At 45.6% G+C, this 21,993-nt stretch overlaps 1 protein-coding gene across 1 annotated transcript in view; it reads right to left on the reverse strand.

The window, feature by feature from the left end:
* LOC143981466 (uncharacterized) overlaps positions 1–21,993 on the reverse strand; it is an 86,701-nt gene that overhangs the window by 44,979 nt on the left and 19,729 nt on the right. Inside the window, exons 3-6 of the mRNA XM_077479347.1 lie at positions 6,143–6,199; positions 3,857–4,087; positions 2,413–2,481; positions 1,874–1,930 (exon numbers count right to left, since the gene is read on the reverse strand). Coding sequence (XP_077335473.1) covers positions 1,874–1,930; positions 2,413–2,481; positions 3,857–4,087; positions 6,143–6,199 — 414 coding nt within the window. The remainder of the gene's footprint in view (positions 1–1,873; positions 1,931–2,412; positions 2,482–3,856; positions 4,088–6,142; positions 6,200–21,993) is intronic.

Genomic DNA, 21,993 nt, shown 5'->3' on the forward strand with positions numbered 1-21,993 from the left:
CTGAACGGATTTCATTCAGAAAAATAATAAAAAAAAAAAAATGGTTGCTTATAAAACAGTGATAAAAAAAATAAAATCTTAATCCCTTCTCCAAGGTAGCAGTGTTACCATGATGTTATTATGGTAACACTGTACAACCCTGGTCACGGTAAATAAATAAAAAAAAAAACCCGGGAACTCAGCACAGGGATGGTGGGAGCCCCTCATAATGGGCACAGCGGGTGTACAGACCCGGGAACTCAGCACAGGGATGGTGGGAACCCCTCATAATGGGCACAGCGGGTGTACAGATCCGGGAACTGAGCACAGGGATGGTGGGAACCCCCCATAATGGGCACAGCGGGTGTACAGACCCGGGAACTCAGCACAGGGGTGGTGGGAACCCCTCCTAATGGGCACAGCGGGTATACAGACCCGGGAACTCAGCACAGGGATGGTGGGAACCCCTCATAATGGGCACAGCGGGTGTACAGACCTGGGAACTCAGCACAGGGATGGTAAGAACCCCTCATAATGGGCACAGCGGGTGTACAGATCCGGGAACTGAGCACAGGGATGGTGGGAATCCCTCATAATGGGCACAGCAGGTGTACAGATCCGGGAACTGAGCACAGGGATGGTGGGAACCCCTCATAATGGGCACAGCGGGTGTAGAGATCCGGGAACTGAGCACAGGGATGGTGGGAACCCCTCATAATGGGCACAGCAGGTGTACAGACCCGGGAACTCAGCACAGGGATGGTGGGAACCCCTCATAATGGGCACAGCGGGTGTACAGACCCGGGAACTGAGCACAGGGATGGTGGGAACCCCTCATAATGGGCACAGCGGGTGTACAGACCCGGGAACTTGGCACAGGGATGGTGGGAGCCCCTCATAATGGGCACAGCGGGTGTACAGACGCGGGAACTTGGCACAGGGATGGTGGGAACCCCTCATAATGGGCACAGCGGGTGTACAGACCCGGGAACTCAGCACAGGGGTGGTGGGAACCCCTCCTAATGGGCACAGCGGGTATACAGACCCGGGAACTCAGCACAGGGATGGTGGGAACCCCTCATAATGGGCACAGCGGGTGTACAGACCTGGGAACTCAGCACAGGGATGGTAAGAACCCCTCATAATGGGCACAGCGGGTGTACAGATCCGGGAACTGAGCACAGGGATGGTGGGAATCCCTCATAATGGGCACAGCGGGTGTACAGATCCGGGAACTGAGCACAGGGATGGTGGGAACCCCTCATAATGGGCACAGCGGGTGTAGAGATCCGGGAACTGAGCACAGGGATGGTGGGAACCCCTCATAATGGGCACAGCAGGTGTACAGACCCGGGAACTCAGCACAGGGATGGTGGGAACCCCTCATAATGGGCACAGCGGGCGTACAGACCCGGGAACTCAGTACAGGGATGGTGGGAACCCCTCATAATGAGCACAGCGGGTGTACAGACCCGGGAACTCAGTACAGGGATGGTGGGAACCCCTCATAATGGGCACAGCGGGTGTACAGACCCGGGAACTTGGCACAGGGATGGTGGGAGCCCCTCATAATGGGCACAGCGGGTGTACAGACCCGGGAACTTGGCACAGGGATGGTGGGAGCCCCTCATAATGGGCACAGCGGGTGTACAGACCCGGGAACTTGGCACAGGGATGGTGGGAGCCCCTCATAATGGGCACAGCGGGTGTACAGACCCGGGAACTTGGCACAGGGATGGTGGGAGCCCCTCATAATGGGCACAGCGGGTGTACAGACCCGGGAACTTGGCACAGGGATGGTGGGAACCCCTCATAATGATGAAGCAGGATCAGGAATTCTGCACAAGGTCCTTACCAACTGAGTTTACAATGGGCTTTAGAGACCGTCACTCACCTTCTACTTTCTTGTACACTACATGTCCTTTCTCCGCATCATCTTCTCCTTTTACTCCTTAAAAAGTTGTAATGAGAAATATTCATCATTAAAATGTGAACTGTCCCCTCTGACATTTACTAGTGCAACCTCCACATCTTCCCATATTGTCTACACCAGTGGTCATCATCTCCTGTCCTCAGGGCCCACTAACAGGCCAGGTTTGCAGGATAACTGAAATACATCCCAGGTGATATCATTTGCTGCTCAGTGATTGCCGTATTCTAGTCTGCATCTCCCCCCCCCCTCCCCCCCCCAGGGTAATACATAAAACCTGGTTACTGGGTCCTGAGGACAGGACAGGAGTGATGACCACTGACCTACACAGACAATGCAGGATTTCGGACTTCTTGAAATAAAGTACAGAGCCGAGGCTCCTTGATTGTTGTGCTGGCACACTGAGGGGAGGGCAGTGCCCACGCTTTTAGGACAGCTTAAAAGGGTTACTAAACACGGATCTTACCAATGAAATACCCAAGATAGAAGAGATTGCCACTCACCTACATTCTCATCCAATGAATCAGCTGCTCCGTTTCCTTTCTCCACATTGTTCTCATCTCCTTTTACTCCTTAAGAAAAAGGAAATATTCATTAAGCAAAATGTAAAATCTCATCTCTGACATTTCCTCGTTCAATCTCTGCATTTTCTTACACAGACCTAAAAGTGAAAGAAAACGACATGTCAATGATTTTCATAAACCTCCAACGTGTGTCCATTGAGTTTTAGGCCAATGACATCACCGGCGCATTGCGCATTTTTTTTTTTTTTTGCCTCCATTTCCAGCATGCTTTGTGGGCTGCCGGTGTTCTGGCATATTCAGTCCGGCCATCATATAGTGTCTGCCCCGTACTGCGCATGCGCAGCATGGAACAGAAGAAGCTTTCGGAAAATCTCTGAAGATGAACTGCGCTGTGAGTGGAGGCGGTAGCCCCACCATCCAAGTGGACATAGGGCTGGGAAAATTAGAGGGCCCCTCGCGGGCTCCCTTCGCTCGCCACGCTTCGGGCTCCCTTCGCTCGCCACGCTCGGCTCCTTTATATTCCAACTCTATGTCCACTTGGATGGTGGGGCTAGAACCTGGACTCACGGGCGCCGTTCATCTTTGGCTATTTTCGGAATCTGTGTGCGCAGTGTACTGCGCATGTGCAGTACACAGCGGACAATATTCGATGGTATGCTGTATATGATAGGACACCAGTCTATTCCTCTCGTGCCGCCATCAGCAGGTAATCTCACGAGATTACAGACCCATTGAGATGTTCCTGATACACCCCATGTGACTTGTTACATCACAGGGGGGGTGCAAAATCAGCACTCAGCATCGACGGAACACGCAGATCCACCGCGCATGCGTGAGACACTGAGGAATGGCAGAAGCATACTGAGGGCAGGAAGCGGACAGGAGCCAAAACGGCGCAGGCTTCAGCCGGGATACAAAGGAAAAGAAGCAATGATGGCGGTGAGAAAATCGGATTGCTGCATAGTGTTTAACCACTTACTTTCCAGACACTTCCACAGCCCTAACACACATATATATATATATTTTTTTTTTTTTTCTAAAACTTCCCAATACATGGAGTACAGAACAAAACACCGGCTTCTAATAATGAAGACCAAGCATTTTATGCTGCCACCTTCAGGTGAGGACACTAGCAAAAAAATTTGTTAGGGCCGTCCATATAACTCCTCCCACTCCCAGCAATTCTCAGATTTTTAAAGCGGTAGTATACTCAAAACTAAAGTCCAGTGACATCTCCTGTATTAGAGTGCCCCCCGCCTACTCTGCAGGAAGGAGCACAGGGGGCACCTTTGGACAGCAGAATTGTCAGTGTGGGGGGCAAAATACGCGGCGCGCACATTACATGTAAAATAATGGAGAGATCTCTTTGGGGGTGAAGGACCCCTGGGGACTTCTGGGTAATTGGCTCAAAGCATTGCCATACCTTTTATAGTGAAGACACGGAGCTCCCCATTGGGCAGATGAGCTTCAGCAGCATAGTCCTCCGTCTTCACCCGGTCCACAGTCAGCACAAAGCTTTTTATTCTTTGTAGCTGACCATTAAGTTCACCCAGAATAGCTTCAACTGAGGGCACTGCGACTCTCAAAAGCTTGACACTCTTAACTGGTCCCTTAGAAGACAGATTCAGTGAGATGCAGCCACAGCTATCCGAGTCTGAGAAAAGAAAACACATAAGACATTAGTGACATCATATACGTGAAAGAACCCCGGGGATGGTGGAACCCCTTATAATAGGCAAAGCAGGTATACAGACCTGGGAACTCAGCACAGGGATGGTGGGAACCCCTTATAATAGGCAAAGCAGGTATACAGACCCGGGAACTCTGCACAGGGATGGTGGGAACCCCTCATAATGGGCACAGCGGGTGTACAGACCTGGGAACTCAGCACAGGGATGGTAGGAACCCCTTATAATGGGCACAGCGGGTGTACAGACCCGGGAACTCAGCACAGGGATGGTAGGAACCCCTCATAATGGGCACAGCGGGTGTACAGACCTGGGAACTCAGCACAGGGATGGTAGGAACCCCTTATAATGGGCACAGCGGGTGTACAGACCCGGGAACTCAGCACAGGGATGGTAGGAACCCCTTATAATGGGCACAGCGGGTGTACAGACCCGGGAACTCAGCACAGGGATGGTAGGAACCCCTTATAATGGGCACAGCGGGTGTACAGACCCAGGAACTCAGCACACGGATGGTGGGAACCCCTCATAATGGGCACAGCGGGTGTACAGACACGGGAACTCAGCACAGGAATGGTGGGAACCCCTCATAATGGGCACAGCAGGTGTACAGACCCGGGAACTCTGCACAGGGATGGTGGGAACCCCTCATAATGGGTACAGCGGGTGTACAGACACGGGAACTCAGCACAGGAATGGTGGGAACCCCTCATAATGGGCACAGCAGGTGTACAGACCCGGGAACTCTGCACAGGGATGGTGGGAACCCCTCATAATGGGCACAGCGGGTGTACAGACCCGGGAACTCAGCACAGGGATGGTGGGAACCCCTCATAATGGGCACAGCAGGTGTACAGACCCGGGAACTCAGCACAGGGATGGTGGGAACCCCTCATAATGGGCACAGCGGGTGTACAGACCCGGGAACTCAGCACAGGGATGGTGGGAACCCCTCATAATGGGCACAGCAGGTGTACAGACCCGGGAACTCAGCACAGGAATGGTGGGAACCCCTCATAATGGGCACAGCAGGTGTACAGACCCGGGAACTCTACACAGGGATGGTGGGAACCCCTCATAATGGGTACAGCGGGTGTACAGACACGGGAACTCAGCACAGGAATGGTGGGAACCCCTCATAATGGGCACAGCAGGTGTACAGACCCGGGAACTCTGCACAGGAATGGTGGGAGCCCCTCATAATGGGTACAGCGGGTGTACAGACCCGGGAACTCAGCACAGGGATGGTGGGAACCCCTCATAATGGGCACAGCGGGTGTACAGACCCGGGAACTCTGCACAGGAATGGTGGGAGCCCCTCATAATGGGCACAGCGGGCGTACAGACCCAGGAACTCAGCACAGGGATGGTGGGAACCCCTCATAATGGGCACAGCGGGCGTACAGACCCAGGAACTCAGCACAGGAATGGTGGGAACCCCTCATAATGGGCACAGCAGGTGTACAGACCCGGGAACTCAGCACAGGGATGGTGGGAACCCCTCATAATGGGCACAGCAGGTGTACAGACCCGGGAACTCAGCACAGGGATGGTGGGAACCCCTCATAATGGGCACAGCGGGTGTACAGACCCGGGAACTCAGCACAGGAATGGTGGGAACCCCTCATAATGGGCACAGCAGGTGTACAGACCCGGGAACTCTGCACAGGGATGGTGGGAACCCCTCATAATGGGTACAGCGGGTGTACAGACACGGGAACTCAGCACAGGAATGGTGGGAACCCCTCATAATGGGCACAGCGGGTGTACAGACCCGGGAACTCTGCACAGGAATGGTGGGAACCCCTCATAATGGGCACAGCGGGTGTACAGACCCGGGAACTCAGCACAGGAATGGTGGGAACCCCTCATAATGGGCACAGCAGGTGTACAGACCCAGGAACTCAGCACAGGGATGGTGGGAACCCCTCATAATGATGAAGCAGGATTGCAGGGTCAGGAACTCTGCACAAGGTCCTTACCAATTGAGTTTACAATGGGCTTTAGAGACCGTCACTCACCTTCTACTTTATTGTACACTACATGTCCTTTATCCGCATCATCTTCTCCTTTTGCTCCTTAAAAAGTTGGAATGAGAAATATTCATCATTAAAATGTGAACTGTCCCCTCTGACATTTACTAGTGCAACCTCCACATCATATTGTAATGGAAATTTGAAGGTTCTGTATATAATTGTATTCTATTTTATATGTATTGCACTCTGCCCTCACTGTGCACACGGCACTAATAATGTTTTCAGTACATGTTTTGCATTCTTTCGAGTCCTGATTAGAATTACCCTGCCTATGTTAGGCCCCTTGTTACCATAAATGTACAATTGTAATATTAATGTGATACCTACGTCATCATGTGTATAAAAACCTTCAAATGCGTCATAATAAAGGAGAACGGTTATTTGGAAAGATGCTGAGCGTATCTTTTGTGTCTGTTCCCTACTGCAGTAGTTATTAATTTGGAACCACTAATCAATATGAGAATAGGAGTTGCCTATCATCAAAATATCCATTTCAGGTGGCGAGTCAGCCAGGAGGGGTTATCAGGTGACCCTGAGTATCCGAAACGAGGAGCTTGAGACGATCCGGGAATTTCTGATAATCAGCCGGCTGAGGTAAGCCTTTTGCTTACATTTTCAGTTATCAGACTTCCTTGATCGATAAGGCATTTTCGGGACAAAGGGTACCTATTTTACTCCCCTTAAAGCGGAGGTCCACCCTAAAGTGGACCTTCCGCTCATCGGAACCCTCCCCCCCTCCGGTGCCACAATCGGCACCTTTCAGGGGGGTGCAGTTACCTGGATAATCCAGGTAACTGCACCCACTTCCGGGCTAGCTCTCTGTGGAAAGGGGCGTAACTTACGCCCCTTTCCGCAAGTGCCCGCCCCTTCCCGCAAGTGCCCCGCTGCCTGCTGGGAAACACACAGATCCCAGAGGCAGCGGGGAGCGTCCTTATTGCGCAGCGCGATTCGCGCATGCGCAGTAGGGAACCGGGAAATGAAGCCGAAAGGCTCCATTTCCTGATTCCCATAACCAAGATGGCGGCGGCAGGACCCAACAGACGACCTAGAGATCGGCTTCGGGTGCCGACATCGCGGGCGCGCTGGACAGGTAAGTGTCACTATTTTAAAAGTCAGCAGCTGCAGTATTTGTAGCTGCTGGCTTTTAAAAAAAAAAAAAAAACGGAGTCCCGGTGGACTCCCACTTTAATCGAACTGTATTGATTGGTGGTTATATGTTATGTTGTCACTGTCTACTGTCCATCAGATTGTTATAGAGAAAGGGAAGAATCGTGCTGTTCACAGAGTATAATGTAGTACATCTGCTAGATAAAGTAGTTTAGAGGCAAAAGGGTATAGGCACACGTAGAGAAGACTAGCCAGTCATTATGGGCATTAACTTGTTGCTGACCGCCGGCTGTCAAATGACGGCCAGGCGGCGCAGCTCTCGTGGCGGGAGGCCGTCATATGACGGCCTCGCGTTTAAACAGGGTATGCGCGCGCATCCCCGTTCCCTCGGTGGCGGCGTGTCACGGAGACACCGCTCACCACCGAGGGTGGTAAACAGCCATTGGTCATGGCTGTTTACCACGTGATCGGCCGTGATGAAGTCACGGCCGATCACAGCTACAGCTCGTCGCCTGTGAACGGCGCATGCGCGGGATCGGGAGCGCGCTGCTCGTTCACAGCGGTGGCGGCGTGTTCCCCGGGAACACTGCTCGTCACCGATGCCGGTAAACAGCCATTGGCTGGCTGTTTACCCATGTGATCGGCTGTGAACCTTTCACAGCCGATCACTAAATGTAAACACAGAGCGGTAACTGACTGTTACCAGGCTCTTCTCTCCTTACACACAGTTTCCAGTGTGAGGAGAGAAGAGCCTGGAGCAGTGAGTTATCGATCTGTGTTCTGTAGTGTCTACACCAACACCACACTTGTCAGATCGCCCCCCCCCACTGTCATCTGTCACCCAACAGTCACCCAATAAAGTGAACCTGTCACATAGGAGACTGCCATCAGTGACCGTCAGCGGTGCACCTGTCACCCGTCACCCACCAGTGACCGCCAGCTGTCGCCCGTCACCCACCAGTGACCGCCAGCTGTCGCCCGTCACCCACCAGTGACCGCCAGCTGTCGCCCGTCACCCATCAGCCACCGCCTGCAGTCAGCCATCAGTGACCGCCAGACATCACCCGTCACCCATCAGTGACTGCCAGCTGTCACCCACCAGTGACCGCCAACTGTCACCCGTCACCCACCAGTGACCGCCAACTGTCACCCGTCACCCACCAGTGACCGCCAACTGTCACCCGTCACCCACCAGTGACCGCCAACTGTCACCCGTCACCCATCAGTGACCGCCAACTGTCACCCGTCACCCATCAGTGACCGCCAACTGTCACCCGTCACCCATCAGCCACCGCCTGCAGTCAGCCATCAGTGACCGCCAGACATCATCCGTCACCCGTCATCCATCAGTGACCACCAGACGTCACCCGTCACCCATCAGCCACCGCCAGGCGTCACCCATCAGTGACCGCCAGACATCAACCGTCACCCATCAGTGACCGCCAGACTTCACCCGCCATCCATCAGCCACCACCAGCCGTCACACATCAGTGACCGCCATCTATCGCCTGTCACCCATCAGTGACCGCCAACCATCACCCTCCACCCATCAGTCACCGCCAGCCATCAGTGACCGCTAGCCGTCACCCATCACCTGTCACCCATCAGTGACCGCCAGCCATCAACCGCCACCCATCGTGACTGCCAGCCATCAGTGACCATCACCCATCAGTGACTGCCAGCCATCAGTGACCATCACTCGTCACAATCCGTGGTCTGTCACACCGTCATCACCTGCCACCCATCGGACAGCCCATCAGTGAACGTCACCTGTCACACAGCCATCAGCGCCATGGCCAGAAGAGTATACACCAGCGAGGAGGCGTTCCAGATCCTCTCCATGACCGATGAGAGCAACGGGGAATACTCATCAGATTCCAATTCCGATTCCGAATCAAATTCGGCATTTAACCTGAATAGTGAATCGGAAATTGATTCGGAGGAAGAATGGGTCCCTCCTAAAAGGGCAAGGCCCTCTGAAAACCAGGATTATATTCCCAGGCCCGGTATCAGAGCTCCTGCCAGCAATAGGCCCCAAGAACAAATTCCCAGGCCCAGTACCAGCGCTGCTGTCAGCGTTAGGCCCCGGGATCAAATGCCTAGTACCAGCTTTGCCGCCGGCGATGGGCCTCACCAACAATTGCCCAGACCCAGTACCAGTGCTGGCACATCACGCCTGAGTACCAGCATAGAAAATTCCAATCCGACTACTAGAGTGTCACATCCCCCAAGAGCCAGGGCCTCTACATTTATGCCAGATGGTCTTGCCAACCCAACATGGCTGCCTTCCAACTCGGCATCACCAATTATTCCCCCTTTCACAGCACAGCCAGGTGTGCAGACCAACACCCAAAATTTTTCAGAGATCGATTTTGTTCATCTGTTTTTGCCCGACACATTTCTGCAATTAGTTGTGGACCAGACAAATTTATATGCCCAGCAGTATATTGCCAATAACCCCCACTCATCATATGCCCGTCCCTTTGAGTGGCGAGATCTCAATTTGGAGGAGTTCAAAATTTTTATGGGCCTCACCCTGAACATGGGGATAACAAAAAAAAATGAAGGACATGCCTATTGGTCCACCCAACCCATCCACCACATGGCTATTTATTCTGTCGAAATGTCCAGGTCCCGATACAAGAAGATAATGCGCTTTCTTCACTTTAGCGACAACACCGAGTGCCTTCCCCACAATCATCCAAATTATGACAAGTTATATAAACTTCGCCCACTGATACATTTCTTTTACCAACAATTTGCAGAACTCTATGTCCCCGATCAAAATATATGTGTCGATGAGTCCCTGGTACCCTTTTCAGGCCGGCTAGGAATAAAGCAATATATACCTAGCAAAAGGGCCAGATATGGAATAAAATTATACAAACTGTGTGAGAGAGCCACGGGATATCTATATGCGTTCCGCATATATGAAGGAAGAGATTCCCAGCTCCAGCCCCCTGAGTGCCCGGCCTACATGGGCACAACTGGAAAGATTGTATGGGACCTGGCATACCCACTTCTGAACAAAGGATATCACGTATACCTTGACAACTTTTACACCAGCCTGCCCCTTTTCAGACACTTATACATTGCAAAAACCCTGGCCTGCGGAACCTGCAGAAAAAATAGGAAGGGCTTCCCACAATCACTGGCAAACAAAAAGCTGCGAAGGGGGGAAAGAGCATCACTGAGATGCAACGAAGTGCTGACCTTGAGGTGGAAGGATAAAAGGGACGTGTACATGATGTCCACCATCCATGAGGACACTACAATTGATGTTCAAAGAAGACGAGGTCCCACTGAAAAGCCAACGTGTGTCCAAGATTATAATCTCTACATGGGGGGAGTGGATTTCAACGATCAAATGATTCAGCCCTATTTGTCAATAAGGAGGTCCCGATTCTGGTACAAGAAAGTAGCAATCTAATCCATTTGGCCATTTATAATTCCTACATAGTCTACACCAAATCCATGGAAAGCCCCGCCCCCTTCCTAAAATTCATCGAAGAAGTTGTCATGTCCCTCATCTATCACCAAAGACCCCCCCTAGTTGACCTTCGCTCTAAGGCTGTTTGCCGACTTCGTGAGCGCCACTTCCCCTTCAGAATTCCAGCATCTGAAACAGGCTGAAGACGGCAAAAAAAATGTCGCGTGTGCACCAAAAAAGGGTTTCGAAAAGATACCAGCTACCATTGTCCCGATTGTCCCTCCCAACCTGGCCTTTGCATTGGTGAATGCTTCAAACTTTATCATACATCCCTAAAATATTAGCCCATATTTTTAACCATTTCCCCATTTTCATTATCTGTGCTGACCATTTTTCATGCTTCCCCAAATAACCATGCCACTGCCTTCCACGTGAACTGACCCTGGCCTGTTTTTTGACTATGCCTCTGCCTACTGTTTGGACTGCTTCTACGTGAACTGACCCTGGCCTGTTTTGTGACTATGCCTTTGCCTACCGTTTAGATTGCTTCCACGTGAACTGACCCTGGCCTGTTTTATGGACTATGCTTTTGCCTACCGCTTGGACTGATCTATTGCCCTGCTACTCTAGGACACAGGGGTCTCCCATGTGAGGGGCTCCAGAAATGTTTTTCCGGATGGAGGAAACAATTTTTATTGTTTCTTCCGGTTTTCGGAATAGGGTCTGGAGTCCGGAGGCTTCTTAGAGATTTGGGTGGGTCGAAGCCTCTACCCCTGTGCACAGGTCTTACGTGATTGCGGCCTTCAGCCTGCCACTGACTTACTGCCACCATGCCTCTGCCTGCCGCATGAACGGACCACACCGCTACCTGGACTATGCAAATAATTAGCTGTAGCAAGAGGCAGTATGTTTATGAAGGGCTGGAGAGCGGTGCGATAATGAGTGTCTGCAGGTAACGGTGTACCAGGACCAATATTATGGCTGTGCTGGCTGTCTCTGTCTGGACAATTTCTATGGACTGCCATGCTGACAATATCCTTGTGCTGACTATAGACAATATTCCTGCCAGCTGCCTTGATAACTACCATTGCTGTCGCTAAGCACATCCCTGCCTGCTGCCTGGACCGGCGCTCTGGTGGATACTACACAGGTAATGCTTTTTTTTTACCCTTTCCACATTAGAATTTATTTTGGATTGTAATTCTTGGTATGTACATGCTATGTGTTAGAAATATGAAGGTCCTTCAAAAATGATAGGTTGCCAGGAAACTATATGTCATTTATGCTCCTAGAACGTCTGATGGTGCTACTTGAATGTTGGGCCTTTGTATGTGGCCAGGCAGTGTAAAAGTTTCACACATGTGGTATCGCCATACTCAGGAGGAGTAGCAGAATGCATTTTGGGGTGTCATCTTTGCTATGTACATGCCATCTGTTGGAAATATCTGATAAATGGACAACTTTGTGTAAAAAAAAAATGCGTTTTCATTTTTTTCCACATTTTCCAAAAACTTCTGGAAAAAAAATGAACCGTTCTAAAGACTCATTATGCCTCATAGATTATATGCTGGGGTGTCTGCTTTTCAAAATGGGGTCGTTTTGGGGGCAATTCCATTGTCCTGGTGCTCCAGGGGCTTCAAAAGTGTAATAGGTGGTTGAGAAATGAAATGTGTAATTTATGCTCGTAGAATGCCTGAAGATGCCATTTCAGTGTTGGGCCTTTGTATGTGGTCAGGCTGTGTAAAAGTCTCACACATGTGGTATCGCCATACTCAAGAGGAGTAGCAGAATGTATTTTGGGGTGTCATCTTTGCTATGTGTTGGAAATATCTGATAAATGGACAACTTTGTAAAAAAAAAAAAAAAATGCGTTTTAATTTTTTTCCACATTTTCCAAAAACTTCTGGAAAAAAATGAACCATTCAAAAGACTCATTATGCCTCATAGATTATACGTTGGGGTGTTAGCTTTCCAAAATGGGGTCATTTTGGGGGCAATTCCATTGTCCTGGTGCTCCAGGGCCTTCAAAAGTGTAATATGTGGTTGAGAAATGAGATGCGTCATTTATGCTCGTAAAACGCCTGAAGATGCTTCTTCAATGTTGGTGCTCTGTATGTGGTCAGGCTGTGTAAAAGTCCTACACATGTGGTATCGCCGTACTCGGGAAGAGTAGCAGAATGCATTTTGGGATGTAATTTGTTGTATGCATATGCTGTGTGTGAGAAATAACCTGATAATATGACAATTTTGTAAAAAAAAAAAAAAAAAAAAAAAAAAAAAAAATCGTAATTTTGCAAAGAATTGTGGGAAAAAATTACAACAAAAAAAAAAAAATCATGCTACTTACTTAATACCTTGGAATGTCTACTTTCTAAAAAGGGGTCATTTGGGGGGTATTTGTACTTTCCTGACTTGTTAGTGTCAAGAAATGAGATACACCTGATGTACTGAAGGCCTGATCAGAAGTGATCAATTTTCAGTGATTGGTACCATAGTTTGTAGACTCTATAACTTTAAAAAAGACCAAATAATTTACACTAATTTAGGTTATTTTTACCAAAGATATGTAGCAGTATACATTTTGGCCAAAATTTATGAAGAAAAATTACTAATTTGCAAAAAATTTTGATGGAAAAAAAGAAAAAGGCATTTTTTTCACAAAATTTACGGCATTTTTTATTTATAGCACAAAAAAAAAAAACCCCACTAGTGATTAAATACCACTAAAAGAAAGCTTTATTTGTGTGAAAAAAAGGACGCAAGTTTCATATGGCTACAGTGTTGCATGACTGAGTAATTGTCATTCAAAGTGTGAGAGCGCTGAAAGCTGAAAATTGGTCTGGTCAGGAAGGGGGTGTAAGTGCACTGTACTGAGGTGGTTAAATTAAGTAAGGGAATGACGGGTAAGAGACCCTCAAAAATGCCCAGCGCAAGAGGAGCGCTATATATGAACCGAAGGTGCGGTTCCACCTATAATGAGCCCCTAGATTAATGGTTAAAGTGGACAGGGATCCACAAAGGGTAACTGGGTTACCAAAGTCCACAGGGACAAAGAATCATGCAGATTATACAGCTAGAGAAACAGCTATTTATGTGAGCAGGATGGATCAAGAGTGACATTAACACTAGACAGAAAGGGACATTTTGATGTTAAGTTGTGGGATGAATTTGGGGTCAGGCACTACAACTAGTAAAGTCAAGTAACAGTAATGAGAGTTAAAACAGAATCCTTTATATGTTGTCAGAGAGGGAAGATGGGATGAGCACTATGGCTGCCCGTCTGATCATAGAAGGTACAGTATGTGAAGTATGGTATTACAATACATTGGCTGGAAAGGATATCAGAACAAAATAAAGAAAGCAGAAGTTTAAGCAAGAAAGTATTAAAAAAGCGTTAAAATAAAGTGAGAGAATGATAGGCATGTGTTGTGTACAAATGGGAATAATGTAAGCGATTTTAGAGTGATACTTGTGTATGTTTGTGAATGCTGGAACCTTTAGTTCGCTCGCTTGTGTCATGTACGCAGATGTGACCCCCTCCTTTGTGCTCTCCTGAAAGAATGTGGCTGGCATGAGAGGTTGGTGATAAGCTGGAAGGACACCATGCCAATTTCAGTTTTTTAGACAAAACATTTATAACAAAATGTGCCGGGTTAACGAATCTAATGATAAACAATGTGATCACAATTATTTTTGAATCTGTTTTCCAAACATGGTAAAATGAAGGTTACAAATTAACCGTGTCTTACACAAATTTAATATCCTGTGAGAGTGGAAACAGTGCATTAAAAAAAAAAAGAGAGAGAATTTTAGTAAAATGAAGTAATATGTCCCCCTTTAAGGACATTTATCTGTGCATATATATTAGTGTGTGATATTGAAATTATCATATGAGTATTCATTTCTAATATGAGTTTAACAATTTTATTAATAAATATAGATATATTGAAACTGGTTTAGACAACCTTTGGTTGGAAATGAAATCCAGGTTAATGGGGAAATTGGTAAAAATGGAATTAGTTTAGATTAAGATAACAATTTTGTAATTTTACATTTATTGAGTGGAAAGGAAAAAAAGATTAAGATGAGGTTGTTAATTTGAATACAGCTGCAATAATGTTTAACAAAGCCAAGATGGATGGGATACATAAGGAAGAGTTTTCTACAGAAATGAAATCTTAAAGTCTGATAATAACTTAATGTGCGGCCCATGATGTGAGAGTAATAATAACATGTAAATATAACAGACACATCACATCAAGTCCACACACCCTGTTAGGATAGCTGCTGCCTGCAGACAGTTGGTTTATAGTTTTTGATGGCCGAGTGCTTTCTGGTCCGTCATACATATTAGTTTTTTAATCCCCCGGGTACAATTCCTGCTTCATTGCGTGTGTTCAGGGATGTGGTTTTAAGGGATCTAGAGGCGATGGATGTTAAGAAGTGTAGAATGAATAAGAATTTACAAGAAGGTTTAGAGTCTCTCTGCAATAGGAAAGATCTTGTCATCAGGCCCGCAGATAAGGGCGGGGCAATTGTAATTTTGGACCGTGCCGATTACTTGGCAGAGATGCACAGAATTTTAAGTGATACTAGTACCTACACTACACTACCTTCCGATCCGAAATTTGCATATATAAAAAAGCTTGAAACGTTGGTAAAGGCGGGCCGAGAGGCAGGCCTTTTAAATTCCAAGGAGAGTTTATTTCTAATTCCTAGGGCCCCACGTACACCAATTTTATATTATTTACCTAAAGTACATAAGAACCCTATCTGCCCCCCGGGAAGACCCATTGTTAGTGGTATTGATTCCATCACCTCCCGGGTGGGCAGATATATAGATTCATATTTACAGCCTTTGGTTCGAAAGACTCCTTCGTTTGTTAAGGATTCGAGACACATCATCAATCTCCTTGAGGGTGTGTCCACTGGAACTAATACATGGATGGTCACAGCTGATGTGGCCTCCTTGTATACGATCATTCCACACAGTTTGGGTTTTGAAGCGGTTCATTTTTATCTGGAGAGAGATTCTGGCCTTCCCATCCAACAGGTGACTTTTCTTATGTCCCTTTTGGAATTCGCTGCTTCCCATAACTATTTTTGGTTTGGGAATCAATATTATAGACAGACCATGGGAGTAGCCATGGGGGCAAAATATGCCCCCAGTTTGGCGAATCTCTTTATGGCCAGGTGGGAGGGGGATGTCATCTATGCTCATAATATACCCCAAATTGCCTTATGGGCTAGGTATATAGATGACATCCTCCTCCTATGGGAGGGTCAGGAATGCGATTTGAGAGATTTTTTGGATTCTCTAAATAGAAATGGAAGGGGTATACAACTCAACTACGAGATCAGCCAGTCAAGAATTAATTTTCTGGATTTGACGATCTCTGTGGTTGAGGATCGTTTTGTTACCTCAACCTATTTTAAGGACACTGATAGAAACTCCTTTATCCCTATTGACAGTTGTCATCACATCCCTTGGCTAAGGTCAGTTCCCAAGAGTCAATACATCAGATTGAGGCGTAATTGCTCAGAAGTGAGTGAGTTTTTAACACAGGCTGAAGTCCTTACTTCGAGATTTCTCGAAAAGGGTTACCAGCGGGATTTTTTGGTCGAGACCCTCAACGAGGTGACCAACATTGACCAACGAAATCTCTTGATCGAGAAAGGCCCACGTGAAAACGCCATCCAGGGAAGTGTCCCCTTTGTGACCACTTATTCACTACAACAGAAAGGCATAAAAAGGCTGATTAACAAACATTGGCACATTGTAAGTGGTGATGCCACATTGAAAAATGTAGTGGGCGAAAGAGCACAAATAGTCTTTAGGGGTGCACCATCAGTACGGAATCTTTTGGCACCAAATGTTATTGATCCACCCACGCGAAGTAGAGGTTTTTTTGACCAACTCATTGGGTTCTATAAATGCGGTAGATGTAGGGTCTGTTCCATGAATTCCTGCTCTAGTAGACGGACCACTACATTCAATAGTACAGCCACAGGGATGGACCACAACATTAAGCCATGTATTACATGTGCCACTACTGGGGTGGTCTACATGTTGCAATGCCCATGTGGACTGCAATATGTGGGGCGGACCAACCGTCCATTACAGGTGAGACTCAATGAACACATAACGAATATATTAATTGGTTTTCCCAACCATTCAGTGTCCAAACACTACTTGATGGTCCATAATAAGGACCCTTCTAAAACCCTATTTTTAGGAATCGATAAACATAAATCTCAGTGGCGGGGAAGCTCCCTAGTAAGGGAAATTTCAAAACTCGAAATGTCTTGGATTTATCGTTTAAGAACCTATGCCCCACACGGACTTAATGTTGACACCGATGTCAATGCTTTTATTGAGAATTCTTAATTTTCTGTCTATTATTGTACATGTTATATTGTTTGACATATGTTTGTATGGAAGTTTGGCGGACTAACCTCCCTCCAAATTTCTCATTATACCTGTTCTGGGATGCTTGATAGGTCTATATATATATATTTTTATATTTCTTTATATTTTTTAAAAAAAATATTTTGTTTTTATTTTTTATCAATTTTTCTTCTTCTTACATATGTATCTCCTTTATATCACTTTTGGGAGAACACATATAAAACAATTTTTCCTTTGTGGCGAAATTGTTTTTGTTAACCATATCACTTACTGTACATTGTGTGTGGATATATCTATATATAATGTGCGATATTGATATCAACATAATAACCTTTTAGGATTTCCCTCACAGATTATCACATTATTTCACTATAGTGTAAAATCTTCTGTCAATTTTTTGTTTATGATTTATTAATTTAATAAATACCCAGATACCCAATTCATCATTATTATAGAATAAAATTTATATATATTCCTTATATATATATATATATATATATATATATATATATATATATTTCACATATATTTCTTTAAAAAAAAATTTTTGATATTCCACACATTATAGGTGGGTGACATTTAATAAATGGGTTTAATTATTATACCTGCCAATCGTTTGGATACTTGGCAAAATGTCATCCGCATGGTTTTGGGTGGTCTATATGTCACTATACAAAGCATGCATCGTTCGCTTTAGAGTATGAGCACATTGACATATATATTTTATCCAATTTAGATCACTGGATACTGTTAGTTATACCTTTGAGTGTATCTGTTCGTATGACAAAGCAATGCTCTGTGAGCCATAGTAGTCCATAAGAACATGCTAGTTTGTTCGTTAGTCCGGAGAGGGGCCAATTGTATTACATTCAGGGTAGTTTGCCACCAATTAAAATGGTGGCGTCCGACCGGATCTCGCATTTCAGAACGAGGTTTAGTTTGGAGAGGGGCCAATTGTAATGTATTCAGGGTAGTTTGCCATCAACTAAAATGGTGGCGTCCGACCGGATCTCGCATCTCAGAACGAGGTTTGGTTTTTTAGTTCGGTTATAAAAAGGTGGTGCGTCGCTGCGCTGCCCGTTCCCCATTGACAACGTCAACTTATGACGAAACGCGTCTGGGAAGGCACGCAGTGACGCCATCACGTTGCAGAAGGGGAGGACGGGCTCCCGAATGCCGGCCGGCTTTTTTTAGGCTTTGTAAGTGTGCTACCTTTTTTTGCTCTTATTAAACCTTTTATCAGTATTACACTATGTCGGTTCCCTCTTTTTCCTTTGAGCCATTGATAGCAATCTGTGGGACCATTGAATAAGATGTGTGCATATGAATACTGCTCATAAGTATGGTGTGCTGATCCATTAAGAGGAGGAGTACCCTGTGGCGACTAAGGATATATTTACCACGCTCTCATTAAGCTTTAATCTGGTAAGCGCACTCACTATAAGGTGACGGGCACGTGTGCGCAGTTTCAAGTGTGTGCAACCACCGTGGTGTTTTTATATAGGATCGCAAGGGTTGACCATCTATGGACTTTTTTTCATGAACTCAATTATGGATTCATATTGATTGTCACTATTTTGTTATAAGTTTTGAAGTATACCATTTATTAATTTATTACATATTTTTTCCATATTTTGGGAAGTTGGTGTATACAATATTCTTTATATATTCTTTGTATGTTGGTGCAGTTTTTTATACTTTCTTATTGCTGTTAGGTGTGTGTATCCCACTTATTTCTGCTGCCTTCCTTATAGATTAGTTCTACGATTTTTTGTTTTTTGGCTAGCGCAATTTTTTTTCCCGTCATACATATTGTTGGTCCTTTTGTTTTTATGTATTTTTATTTTTGAAATCCAAAGCAGAATGTGTGGATTGTGAAATGATGCGCCCCTTTTCCTTGTAAGTGCACTGGGTATAAGTAGAAAAATATTTTGGATTTATGGACATCTCTGCATGACTGCAGGGTATTCTTATCATTTATTATAATATTGCCAGGAAAAAGTTGTCTTTTTGAAACCTGAAACTGGAGTTCTTACACAAACAGCATGATAGGAAAAAGCCATTGTTATATTTATGCAAGCTGGACCCAGTAATGAAGGGTTCACTCCGATGTATCAGAGTTGTAGCTTTATGCAAAGTTGCTATTAGACAAAGTTACAGATATTAGTTTGGTTAAATATTTCATTTTTTAATAGTCCGACATTCTGCACAGCAAATATATAGCTAAGTGTTTGTCTAATGAAAAGGTTCAAAATATGAATTTGTTTTATTTATGTACAAATCTAACAATGAAAAATGCGTACATTTGAATCCAGCCACCTTATTGCCTCTATTGGAGGAGGCTGGAGACAAAGAAAAGCACATGTGTTACATTGATGACGTGGGAATCAGCTGCCTTGAGCCCAGTGCAGGACACACTCCCTGAAGACCCGAGTATTTACTTTTTTGTAGTGTTATTCCTGGTTTTATACCGAGGATGAAGTTTATCACCCAGAAGGATTCTCTGTATTCAGAGTCATTGGATCCTTTTTCCCCAGCTCAAGAAGCAGAGCTCCATGTTTTAGAAAAGCCTGTGAGCTATAAAAAGAGTATATATTTATATAGATAGTCGAGATATAGAGAGCTTTTGGTTCCATTTGAAGGGCCAGAAGTTTGTTTTTATTTCGGCGGGTAAAACAATCAAGCATGCCAAGTTAATTTGATTGGCTGTTTTCAGCCTTCCAGGTTCTTGCTGAGGTAGCCATACTAACAGTAAAACTCACATATGGAAGCAGACCAGGCGACTCTAAGGATGCTGCATTTACAGCCCCGGACACTTGCTGGGTCTGTGCAACTCACAGATTCCACCCGAGTTCTGGCCCAGTATAGCTGGGATTAATAATTCAACTTTAAGGACCCCAGAACGAGAAGCACAAGTGGTCCACAGAGGGCAACTTCTTACGAAACAGGACTTTGGAAAAGGTGATCATTTATGTTTGCCAGACACTCTTTTCCCTCCAGCTTGACACATGGACCGTGTCATCAGTCACAAGCAGTTATGGCTGCCTTAGTAAATGAGCGTGGGATAGAGCCAGGGTTCTCCACAGTTGTTTTTATAACATACCACTTCTTGTTTTACCTGTTACCAAAGGTGTTACCAAAAGCTGAACATCCCTTCCAGAGATAACAAAAAGATATATCCAGATGCCCGAGTCAGGATCTTACGAGTATGTATTTTGTTTGTATGGACATGTTTTCTGGATGTCCAGTGGCAAATGCTACTGCAAAGGCCCCAGTAATAAGTGTTATCAGAAGTAGTTTGTAAGTACAGAGTGCAGAATCTACAGAGAGTAACAGAGGAAATCATTTTATAGGAGAGTCCTTACTAGAAGTTTTCAGGTTTTATTTTTACACCCCCTACTGTCTACAATGTAGTGGACAAAGTAGAGTAAGAAACTAGAAAACTTTTGCCTGAATGTTTTATTATATTTTATCAAGCCCATAAGGGGATGTTGGACTCTCTCCCTATGGAATTTGGTTTGGGAGTGTGTTACTCACTTGCTTATATTTTGTCTCAGCAGCTGAAGTCCTCCATTCGGATCTCACAGAGAATGGTGCTGATTTTTTAAGGTTTTTGACAAACTCATTTATGTGTTTTCTCCCCAATTCCAGATCCTAAAAGTTTGGAAGGATCTAAAACTAAAGCCAGGTGACTTGTGGATTGTTAAGAGACATTTATATATATATAAGGAGATGTTTGGAGACTCAATACAGCATCTATTTCATGTACAGTTTTGCAAAACTTGAAGGAAAAGTCACCTGGATCCACACCAGACAGTGAAAAAATGTCCAAATGAAAGAAATCTCCGTGTTTGATTTGTTTCCTTCTTGTGATCACAGTCTAGGGTACTTTTTGATTCAATTACTTTAATTGTAAGGGATATATATATTTGAAAAGTAGTTTAGCAATGTTGAAGTCATATTTGTCTTTTGTACCTCTTCCATTTTATGTAGAATTGTCTGTGTTTACATGTGCTGATAAGTCGGCATACCAGCAATTAAAGCGGGAGTCCGTAGAGACTCCGCATTTTTTTTTTTTTTTTTTTTTTTTAAAGCCAGCAGCTACAAATACTGCAGCTGCTGACTTTTAAAATAGTGACACTTACCTGTCCAGCGCGCCCGCGATGTCGGCACCCGAAGCCGATCTGTAGATCGTTTCTCGGGTGCTGCCGCCGCCATCTTGGGTATGGGAATCAGGAAGTGGAGCCTTTCGGCTTCATTTCCCGGTTCCCTACGGCGCATGCGCGAGTCGCGCTGCGCAATAAGGATGGACCCTCTGTCTCTGGGATCTGTGTGTTTTCCCAGCAGGCAGCGGGGCACTTGCGGAAAGGGGCGTAATCTACGCCCCTTTCCGCAGAGAGCTATCCCGGAAGTGGGTGCAGTTACCTGGATTATCCAGCCAGTACTCTGTAAATATGTCTTATCAATCATTTGTTTTTCACAGTGAAAAGTCCTTTTGTAATGAAAAAAGCTGCTCAGCTATTATTTTCTCCACACAGTATGGTTAGTGATCAAAATATTGATCAAAAGAGAGGAGACTGTAATGGAAATTTGTAGGTTCTGTATATAATTGTATTCTATTTTATATGTATTGCACGATGCCCTCACTGTGCACACGGCACTAACAATGTTTTCAGTACATGTTTTGCATTCTTTCAAGTCCAGATTAGAATTTGCCTGCCTATGTTAGGCCCCTTGTTACCATAAACGTACAATTGTAATATTAATGTGATACCTACGTAATCATGTGTATAAAAACCTTCACATGCGTCATAATAAAGGAGAACGGTTATTTGGAAAGATGCTGAGCGTATCTTTTGCCTACTGCAGTAGTTATTAATTTGGAACCAC

This window comes from Lithobates pipiens, unplaced genomic scaffold, assembly GCF_037356315.1.
Source record: "Lithobates pipiens isolate NorthernLeopardFrog02 unplaced genomic scaffold, aLitPip1_a1.2 Scaffold_16, whole genome shotgun sequence".
NCBI classification, from domain to species: domain Eukaryota; kingdom Metazoa; phylum Chordata; class Amphibia; order Anura; family Ranidae; genus Lithobates; species Lithobates pipiens.